The sequence below is a fragment of the Cynara cardunculus genome, assembly GCF_001531365.2.
Source record: "Cynara cardunculus var. scolymus isolate 2C chromosome LG 12, CcrdV1, whole genome shotgun sequence".
In the NCBI taxonomy this organism is placed as follows: domain Eukaryota; kingdom Viridiplantae; phylum Streptophyta; class Magnoliopsida; order Asterales; family Asteraceae; genus Cynara; species Cynara cardunculus.
The window spans coordinates 13,571,794-13,582,942 of record NC_037539.1 but is presented as its reverse complement, the minus strand read 5'-3'; the positions used below and the strand labels follow the sequence as shown (position 1 = coordinate 13,582,942).

The 11,149-nt window shown below is 38.7% G+C and overlaps 1 protein-coding gene across 5 annotated transcripts; it reads left to right on the top strand.

Moving 5' to 3' along the window:
* Nucleotides 1–206: 206 nt before the first annotated feature.
* LOC112523384 (endonuclease MutS2) lies at nt 207–8,476 on the top strand. 5 transcript variants are annotated; one of them, XM_025132971.1, is made up of 6 exons: nt 207–743; nt 3,866–4,814; nt 5,004–5,130; nt 5,209–5,528; nt 6,118–6,579; nt 7,922–8,476. In XM_025132971.1, the coding sequence occupies exons 1-6, from the start codon at nt 280–282 to the stop codon at nt 8,231–8,233; spliced, it is 2,634 nt and encodes an 877-aa protein (XP_024988739.1). In that variant the 5' UTR covers nt 207–279; the 3' UTR covers nt 8,234–8,476. The 5 variants fall into 5 exon arrangements, 4 of the variants coding, with proteins under 4 accessions (XP_024988739.1, XP_024988740.1, XP_024988738.1 ...); XR_003070260.1 differs by having other exon boundaries at nt 5,004–5,528; nt 6,068–6,579; XM_025132972.1 differs by having other exon boundaries at nt 3,971–4,814; nt 5,004–5,528.
* Nucleotides 8,477–11,149: the final 2,673 nt, after the last annotated feature.

The following is an 11,149-nucleotide window of genomic DNA, read 5'->3' as shown; positions in this document are numbered from 1 at the left end:
TAGTTAAAACTAAACAGTATTTTATACAATAAAAAATAATTTTTAAATGTTTTTATAAAATATTTAATATAATATAGATATAGATAATTAAGTATCTACATCAATATCTTATACCAATTCCTTAAAAAATTGGTCATAACCAAAACAAACCGTTGAAGAAGTTGTTCACTCAAATTTTCGATAAACCGACGCGCACCCTTCTCCGGTTCTCCGTCAACGTGGATAAGATTTGGTCTAACTGCTGCTTACAAAGAACCGAAATTTAGGCTCCATTCATCCATGGAGCTTTGCAATTTGTTCTTCATCACCACTCCCGTAAAATCCACATTTCCGAATCTCAAATCTCGTTCAGTAAAATGCTCGGCGGAGACGACGACTCACCGACTCAAACTCGCGGAGTCACTCCAGGACGAGACGTTGAAGATTCTTGAATGGCCGTCTGTATGCAACCAGGTCTCCGCCTTCACTTCCACCACCATGGGCTTTTCGGCTGCTCGAGATGGTCTGCTTCCTATAGGACGGAGCCCTGAGGAGACCCGGAGGCTCCTGGATCAGACGTCCGCGGCATTTGCGCTTTATCTGCCGCCGGATTTCTCTGGAATTGAAGACGTTTCGGAGATTGTTGAGTCGTCAGTTGCTGGTCAGTTGCTTTCAATAAGAGAGATTTGTGCGGTAAAACGGACTTTGCGATCCGCTAGGGAATTGTTTGAACAGTTGACGAAGAGTTCTCTGCAATCAGAAAGGTAGACTTTACAAGTTGATTTTATTTTTTTATTACGCAGACTGTCATTTCGACGCAAGACGATTGTGAGCTTGTGACGTTGCAACTTATAACTTGTCGTCGGTGCTTAGAACGACAATATCTTTTTGCAATCAATTTTTGTTACTTCTTTGAAGTACTTAGCTTATTAATTGCATTCTAGCTAGATTCAGATTAGCATCATCCATTAAGTCCTGATAGTGCATTTGCTTCCAGTTAGAAGCTCTCTGGCTGGAGATGTCATCTAAACTATCCTTAATTTCGTTGATTAACTAGCCTTTTGTCCCAGAATTATTTTTCATAACTCTGTACAGCCTTAATGATGATGATTTATCCCTTATTCCGCTAAGCAATCCAGGACGAAGTAACACCAGATTTCTACTTGTTCTCAAAGACTTCAATAGTTTTCTTGGTAGTTTATTCTTTCACCCAATGCTTATTATAACATTTGATGATTACAAGGAGGAGATCTCCTCCTTCTATGGTGCACTCCATCCCTCCAAAGAAATATATAGGCGAACCATCTAGGTTCGACTACATTGATCCATAACACTACAAGACTGATGGGTGATATAGAACACAAGTCTTAAGTGCAACATAGAAGAGTAGATTATCTTAGAGCATTGTCGTGACTCCTTATTTGTAGAATGTTTCGTGGTGAACCTCTAGACACGTAGCCGACATTTGCATTGCATCTTCATCGCATACTCTGATTTGACAAGCTCGGACCATGATACTTGCTTAGAGAACAAATATTTGAACTACACGTAATCTTAAGGGGTCTACAAAGAAATTTTATTTTATTGTTGGCTGGGTAACTAGGATGGGGTATGAAATGGCAATATTTTTTTTGTTTAACATTAAAAGATTCACTAAAAAGGAAAAAAAAAGGTTAAGACTATTTAGTTGTTGCTTATCCAAATCAAAGCTAGAGTTTTATGAGTGAGGTAGGAAATTTGAGAGCAACCTCCAACTTTGATATATGTAAAGAAACCGAACCAAACCAACATAGCCCAATGTCCCACTTGGAGGTGGGGTCTGTGAGGGGTAAGATATACGCAGATTACTAAAAAGGAAAAAAAGGTTAAAACTATTTAGATTGTTGCTTACCCAGATCAAAGTGAGAGTTTTATGAGTGAGGTAGTAAATTTGAGAGCAACCTCCAACTTTGATACATGTAAAGAAACCAAACCAAACCAACGTAGCCCAGTGTCCCACTCGGAAGTGGGGTCTGTGAGGGGTAAGATGTACTCAGATCTGACCTCTACCTCAAGACTAGAGCGGTTGTTACTGTGAAGACCCTTGTCTTGCGAGAAGTGTGTGAAAGAGATAAAAATATAAGCAGGTGCAAGAAAAATATAACCGCAAGGTAAACAAACTGCATACCCTTGGTCTAACTTAGGGCTCTCTTACCCAAACAAATGATTCCCTAACCAATTCCCTTCTTCCCGACCATGCTATCTACAGATCCCCACCGCTAGTCTGCTACCCTAATTCCGCACCTCCACAAATTCCTATCAAAGGTCATATCCTCGAAAATGCCTAAAGTCTCCATGTCTAAGCTCAGTTGATGAACCCATGTGGCCATGTCCTTAGCGGCCTACCCCTCTTCTATCCGTCGACTATCACACACTCTATCCTCCTCAGTAGACCCGCAATATGTCCCATACGAACATGCCAAACCAATACAATCTTCCCTCCTTCAGTTGGTTTGTGATAGGGTCAACTCCCAACTTATCTTTAAGTGATAGCGAAACATGGTTCTACACAAGTCCATCTAAGCATCCTCATCTCTGCAACTTCCATCTTCCTCTCACGTGCCGTCCTTATCGCTCAATACTCTGACCCATGCAACATAGCTGGTGTGTTGGCTACCTTGTAAAATCTGACCTTCAGTTTTAGCAGGACCTTCTTGTCATGCAGCACCCCCCATGGCAGCTCTCCACTTTAACCACCCCATCTTTATGTGTTGAGTTATTGCATCCTCGACCTCACCCTCCTTTAGAATTATTGAGCCTAGACTATGCTGTTAATTGGGTGCTATTGCGATGCAATAGTGGATTGCGGACTAAGGTAAAATTATGTTGGTCAAATTGCGGTGAAAATTGTGTTTCCGATATTAGCGGCGCAATTGACCGATATTTTAGGTGAAATTGAGGACCGATATTTCGATATTTTAGTTTGGGCCTCCTTAGAACTATGTTGTTTTTTATATTTTTTTGGGCTTCTATTTTGAGGTTTTGACTTGGGGATAATGATGATGATCACGTTGGAGATGAAGGGGAAGATTGGGAAGCTAGCCTAAACGAAGAAATGAACTAATAAATGATGTTGACTTGGATGTTGAACCTATTGCTTGCGATTAGCTCGTTTATGAACACTTTTCCTATTTTGTTTTGTGAAATTTGTGTAAGTTGATGTTTTAATGTTGAAATTATATTCTTAATTAATGCATATGATATGTTTATGTATATACATACACACACACACATATATATATATATATATAATTCTAAGAAATATAATATGAACCGCTATGTTTGGACCAGTATACGACCACTATAACAACTATTTCAAATATCGGTCCTGACCACATTTTTTTTATTTTCACCGCTATAACAGCATAGAGTCTAGATACTTGAAACTACCTTTTGTGGGGTACCCTTTGTCCTCCAATGTTAACTTCCAGCCTCTCGTTGATACGCTCCCACTGAATGATGCTATTCATCAGTGATTTGGTTCCTTCTACGGTTTAGGACGTTAGGCTATGTATGCTAACTTCGACCAAGATAGAATAAATAGACGCATCTACGGCTTTGATGCATACCTTAGTTGGTCATTGTGTAAGCTCTTATTTGGTACATAAGTAGGTCTTTATTTTTGCTTGGCAGTTGAAACAATTTGGGGGAAGCAAATATTGACAAGGATGGCTTGTAAGAATGAGCAAACTGTTTTAAATGCACTATTATGTTCAGAGAACAAATGTAATCATAATTCTGACATTCCATTTCAGTTGTCACATAACTGAACACTGAAGTGCTGCATGACATACCATTTCAGTTTGAAGTAGTTTCATTGGGTATCATCTTTATTGCATAAATACAGGTACTATCCTCTGCTTGAAATTTTTCAGAATTGCCATTTTTTAACGGACCTGAAGAAAAAAATAGAGTTCTGTATAGACTGTAAGCTCTCAACTATACTTGATAGGGCCAGTGAAGATTTGGAGATTATTAGGTCAGAAAGAAAGGAAAACATGGAGAGTCTGGACTGTCTATTGAAAGAGGTATCAACTAAGATTTTCCTGGCTGGGGGTATTGACAGACCAATTGTAACTAAACGTCGGTCAAGGATGTGTGTTGCTATAAGGGCTTCTCATAAATCGTTGCTGCCAAGTGGTGTTGTTTTGAATGTTAGCAGCTCGGGAGCAACATACTTCATGGAACCCAAAGAGGCAGTGGACTTGAACAACATGGAAGTCAGGCTTTTAAATGCTGAAAGGGCTGAGGAGCAAGCCATTTTGGGCTTGCTCTCATCTGAAATTGCACAATCGGAGTCAGAAATTAAGTATTTGTTAGGTAGAGTTCTGGAAGCTGATTTTGCAATTGCAAGAGCTGCTCATGCTCGGTGGATGAATGGGGTATGCCCAGTTCTAAGCTCCAGTGGTTTTAAGAATGTTGGTTTGAGTGGCTCTGGTTCTTTTTCAATTGATATTGAAGGTATACAACATCCGTTGCTTCTTGAGGCCTCTCTGAAAAGTTTGTCAGGTCCAACATCCAAAACTAGTAACTCAGTTATTTGGTGCGAGTTAAATGGAACGATAGGCCACATGTCTTCTGATTCTTTGCCTTTTCCTGTTCCTATTGACATCAAAGTTGAACATGAAACAAGGGTAGTTGTGATCTCTGGACCTAACACTGGGGGAAAAACTGCTTCCATGAAAACATTAGGATTGGCATCTATTATGCTGAAGGCTGGCATGTATTTACCTGCTAGAAATCACGCAACCCTTCCATGGTTTGATTTTATTCTGGCAGATATTGGAGACCACCAGGTAATAATCTGCACTATTTCCTACTTATTCTACACATGCAACCATGAACCCCCAAATGTATCACATGTGAAGTTGTACCTCTGGGGAGGGAGTAGCTTAATCCAGTGCAACTAATTCATTTGTTTTAGTTCTCTGTTCAGTTTCATTAAGTCAATCTAACATTCTGATATCCTCATCCTCTTATTGCAGTCTCTGGAACAAAGCCTCTCAACTTTTAGCGGTCATCTCACACGGATTTGTAAGATGTTGGAAGTGACCACTAAACAGTCACTCATTCTTATTGATGAGATTGGCAGTGGGACTGATCCATCAGAAGGTGTGGCGCTTTCGACCAGTATATTGGAGTATGTGAAGGATAGAGTCAACTTAGCCGTGACAACCACACATTATGCAGATTTATCTCTCTTGAAAGAGAAGGATCCTCAATATGAGAATGCAGCAATGGAGTTCTCTTTGGAGACTTTACAACCTACCTACAGGATACTTTGGGGAAGCACAGGGGAATCAAATGCATTAAGTATTGCTAAATCGATAGGTTTTGATGAAAAAATAGTTGGACGTGCACAAACATGGGTGAAGAGATTAATGCCAGATAAGGCAGAGAAGCGGAGAGGTTTGCTCTTTCAGTCGCTAATGGAAGAAAAAAACAGATTAGAAGTTCAGGCAAAAAGAGCCGCACATATATATTCAAACACCATGAATCTTTATCATGAGGTATGACTTCATGATTTGATATTATAGTTGTTACTATATCCTATTTACCCTTGGTACCCATCTATTGATCATGATATATCCAGTCCTCGATCTTACTTTTGCTTGACCCAATGCCAAGTGGCTGGTTTGATTTCTATGAATTCTGAAACATGAAGCGAATTCCATTCTCAGATCCAGATTTTCTGTAATCATATTTGCTAAGGACATGTTAATATTTTACTTTGTTTATCTTCTTCCTGGTTGTGGTTAGATGAGGTTGTGGTCAGATTGCACAAACAGATGCTGCATTCTTGCACCATATCCGTTTTTTACATGATTACCTGATGCTCTCCAAGAGTTGAAGCTGAGGCCAAATACCTCTTGATTCACTTCCTTTTATTTATGTCCAAGATTTTCTCAGAGCTTCTCGACGTTTCTTGTTTCGAAGACATCCACTATCTTTGATTATGTGAAGTACAGCTTTTAATGGGTTTATAAGGCAATCAAAGTGTGCTTGCTTCTTGTTAGAGATACTATAATTTGTGATACTTTTGCTGCAGTTACCCATCTTTAACATATCTGTCTACTGTTTACGTTTATCCTTGCGAAGATCCGGGATGAGGCAGATGATCTTGCCAGGCGTGAGGAAGCTCTTAAGGCTAAGGAAACTCAGAATATCCAAAGAGAAGTAATCACCGTGAAGTCTCGGTTACAGACGATAGTGGATGATTTTGAAGCTCAAGTTAAAACTGCTGGTATTGATCAGCTTAATGCACTTCTTAAGGAATCTGAATCTGCCATTGCATCAGTTATTGAAGCTCACAGTTATGCCGAAGAATCTTCTGTCACAGAAGCAAAAAATTCTTCTCTTACATTAAAGCTGGGGGAGCAAGTGCTTGTGAGCGGATTAGGAAATAAACTGGCAACTATAGTTGAGGCACCTGGAACTGATGGCACTGCTCTTGTCCAATATGGAAAAATTAGGGTCCGGGTGAATTTAAGTAGTATAAGAGCTGTTCCGAGTAGTGATATGACTCCGGCGGAAAATTCACAATTAAACTTCAAAAAGCAGGTATGTTTCTTTTCTGATTATCCCCAAGTGGATGTGTTTGCTATAGTATAGACTTTATTAAAGGTAACATTTTGATTTCGCATTCATTGACCATGCTTCAACTTTTTGTGGATGATATCAACTTTCTGACCAGGACCAAAACATAAACTAGAATATGTAAAAACCAAGAAGCCACGAAGATGTCGCTACAATGCAAGACCGAACCAAAATTTAAAAGGGCATTTTACAAGTCTTTTTGTTTTCAGTTTTTAAAACCTAGTAAATGTATATGTTCTCTAGAGCACGAGGGTAGGAACACATATGCACGTGATTTTGAATATATCATGTAAATGATGTAGTAAAAAAAGAAGCGGTACGGTTTTGGTTCTAACCGGTTTCAGATGAAACCAAATCAAACTGAATTTTCTAAATGTAGGAACCGAAAACCTGAACATATGTTGCGGTTCATTTTCTGTATGTTAGAATGGTTTTGTCGGTTTGAACCAACTTATACACTGCAGAACTTTTGATGCAGATTTAAAGTTTGAAAAGGAATGTAGTAATATATACGCATTCCTGTTTTTGTGTTTTTGTGTAGTTGGTAATTCAAACATGTGACTGTGAAATAGTGTTCCGTGGAATACACCTCTTTAATAAATACACCATAGTTTAATAGCTTAGGGAAAAAACCAATGATCTAATTTGCAAGTAGTGACAAGGTGAGCAATTTGGGATCAAATCTTGACTGGCAATCGCTTGCAGTTTGGCAAATTGACTTAGACCATGGGACCAACCAGCAAATGTGGTTTAGTTAACTTTGTGGGGTTAGCTCAACTGGCAATAAAGCTTGGGCCTTTGGGGATTCTCCTCGGAGGTCATTGGTTCAAGTCCTGCAAGATCACTGGAGATTTTCCTGGCTGTTCTCCAAGGCCCCTGGGATTAGTCGAGGTGCGCCCAAGCTGACCTGGACACCCACGGCTACAAAACAAATGTGGTTTAGGTCAGTTTGGTCTGGGTTTAGAATGTGGTTTCTCTATTTTGTGGTTTTTCAGTTTAGTCGTTTCTTACTTCCATTGATTTCTGTTTGTTGAATGAGGGATCAACCTAGTAGACCTGGCTGAAATAACTTCAATCGAACGGTGTTACGTCAAAGCAATTTTAATGCAGTCATTTGCAAACAGCTATGCCATGTATAGCTCAGTAGCCCCATGGATTTATAGGCCACTAAATAGCCTTTTCATTTATTTATGCCTGAAAGATGTGTGAAACATTTACCCTTGTTTCCTTGTGATGGACACCCACTGAACTGGTTGCTTAGTCAGCTTACTTTTTCGCCCATTGAACTATTTGTGTGCTTTTTTAGGGTCGGAGGATCAGAAGCCTTAAGAATTTATCAGAGGCCAGCAATAGTAAAGAGGTTTCTTATGGACTAGTGCTACAGACATCAAAGAACACTGTTGATTTACGTGGTATGAGAGTGGAGGAAGCGTCTCACCACCTTAACTTGGCTATTAGTACAAATGGGTCTAACTCGGTTCTCTTTATCATTCATGGGATGGGTACTGGCGTTGTGAAGGAGTCCGCACAACAAATATTAAGAAAGCATCCGCGTGTTGTCAAGTTTGAACAGGAAAGTCCAACTAATTATGGCTGTACAGTTGCTTACATCAAATGAATATACTATATGTAATTTCTAGTTTATATATGAAAGAGAATTTGATAAAAGTATATGGCAAACCGTTTCTAAGATGTACTTAGCTTTCCTCTCTCCTTAAATATTGATTATCAGTGGAAGTTGAATAATTGCAAGATTTGATGTTCCTGTATTAATCTAGACTGTACATGTATCAGATAGTTGTACTTGGCTCAGTACTTGTAATGCAGTCTTGTGAACTGTTAATAAATGATGATATTCTCTATCTTCTTTTTTTGATTAACCTGGATATCCAACCCGCTATGCGAGCCGACTAATCCCTTCGCAGGTAGCCCGGAGTCACCGCATTTGAACCTCCGTGGCCACATGGGGATTTCTATTCCTCCTTGGATTTGAACCTGGGACCTCCAGGGGATATTCTCTATCTTTTGGTTCACAAGGTACAAGTCTTTAATGCACAGGCTGGAAGCAAGTTGAAACACTAGATCCACTTGTTGGAATTGGGGAGAGGGGGGGTTTAAATGGCAGATTCTCTGAAAACTATAAGTAACGGGAATATATGCTAATTCTCTAACTAAGACTGTGAGTCTTCTGAAATTTTTGCACAGAAAAGTTATGGTGGTTTTTGCGAATCTACCACAGCACTCTGAAGGGAATGTGGAATACCGAGGGAGAGGTTGCTGATATCTTCATGTAGGTTTCACTTGACCTGGTAAATCAGCCGTTTCTCCCCTGGATGAGTGTCAAACACATCGAAGGTAACAAATTCTTTATTTTTGGTATGTTTTAATAATGCTTTACTCTACTAGACATATGCAGCCTGTTGGTTCCTAGTAATTTTGATGTCATGATTACCAAGCTATGTTGTTAAGTAACTAAATTACTACAAAAAATATTGAGAAAACTAAAAGTTGTGAGTTTGCTTGCTTGGATTTTTATTAATTATCAATTAGAAACTAAAGTTACTATTTGTTTTACTTTCTTGTTTGTGTGGTAGCAGGTATGTTGTTGTGGTGGATGGCATATCCTGCATCTTTGATAGGTGTCTACCAACCGTCATTACATACACAATGCTTTCGGTTCAAGCGACAAAAGACATGGTGTCTTGCTGAAGCTTACAAAGTATCAAGGGACCGAGCACCTCGTTCCAAGTGGGACATTTACTTTCATTTCTTTGATGCTCAAGCAACAAAGGGTAATTTTGAGATTGTGTTCAACCCTTTTACACATCCAAATTATTTCAATGTACATATTTTCTTGGCCGAAATAAGCCAAAAGCGAGTGGGGAACAGACAACTTTCTAGCGTCAAGTCATTTCCGTAAGCCACATTTGTTGATTTGTTGTTTTGCAAGTCAGGGAACAACTGCTTCTACCCCTTTGGAAGGTCTACATACATCCTACCCTCCCCAAACCTTAACCTTACCTCTCTGTGTGATATATATTGGGTTCGTTTGGTTTGGTCTGCATTTGTTGATTAGGTGTACAGTATAATCACGATATGAGGGCCGTAAACTGGGCATGAACTTATTGAATATGTTTGTAATTAAGCATTGTGGATGTTTGCAGCTTGGTTTGTGGCTTGCTCTGATTATCCAAAATTCATTAGAGGGACTTATGGTAATCTGCACTTTTTCCACAAGGGTATCTATATCAAATGTTCTTTTATTACATTTCATCAATTATTTTGTATTTATACTATATGTGTGTCATCTTCTATCGTTGATAAGTTACCGATATAAAGATAACAGTTCTGGAACACAAGATACAGATCATATCAACATGGATCTGGAATGTTCAAATNCACAAGATACAGATCATATCAACATGGATCTGGAATGTTCAAATTAAAGGCTAATAAAGATAACAGTTATGGAACACAAGATATAGATGACATACTTTGGAAATTTTTATTTATATATATCTAATCAGGAATATGATAAAGATGTTTAAGAAAACATACAATGATTAATGGGGCCTCAAAGCCATGTCATAGAAGTGGGAGCCAGTTACACACCAGTTTTATCTATTAATTGAGTTATGCTTCAACGTCTTTAGAAACTGACTTATTACTAGCTCCAGATTCACCATTTTTGGCCATCTGAGCATCTTTAGGAACCGAGTCACTGGTAGCTTCAAGTTTACCATTTTCAGCCATCTAAAAGGCTTTAGGAACCGAGTCACCAGCCCAAGAATTGGTAGCTTCAAGTTCACCATTTTCAGCTATCTGAGCAGCTCTAGGAACCCGAGTCAGTGACCCAAAAGTTGGTTGTTTTCATTTCACCATTTTCAGCTATTTGAGCTATTTTAGGAACCGAGTCACAGGCCCAAAAGTTAGAATACAATGATTACAAATTCCAAGAATTACAAGGGTTGGTTTCAAAGATCAAAAGTACCAGGAGGTCCCTAATTCAAATCCAAGGAGGAATAAAAATCCCCTTGTGTCCACAAAGGTTCAAATGCGGTGACTTCGGGATATCTGCAAAGCAGGTGGTCGTCCTGGGATTAGTCAGCTCGTATAGCAGGTTGGATATCCAGGTTAATCAAAAAAAAAATTCTAAGAATTAACGATTTCATGGATGAAAAGTCACTTTATCACCGTTTACATCCAATTATACTAAAAATCGACAGAAACACGTACCCATTTGAACGAAATACTCAGTTAGTGTTGTTACTTGTAACATCCTCAAAAGATCATCCTTATTTGTTCAAACAAACAAAAACTCAATGCAAAGCTTCATATATATATACTAGAAGGGTACTCGCGCAATGCAGCGAGATATATCGTGATTTTAATATTTCATTTTATTCTTTATTTCAGTCGATGTTATAATATGGTTTTATATGATTTTGAGATTGCGATGATGTTTTTATTTTTAAATAAAATATATGTTTGAAGATTTCATAAAAAATTGACAAAAGTATATCGATATTAGTAT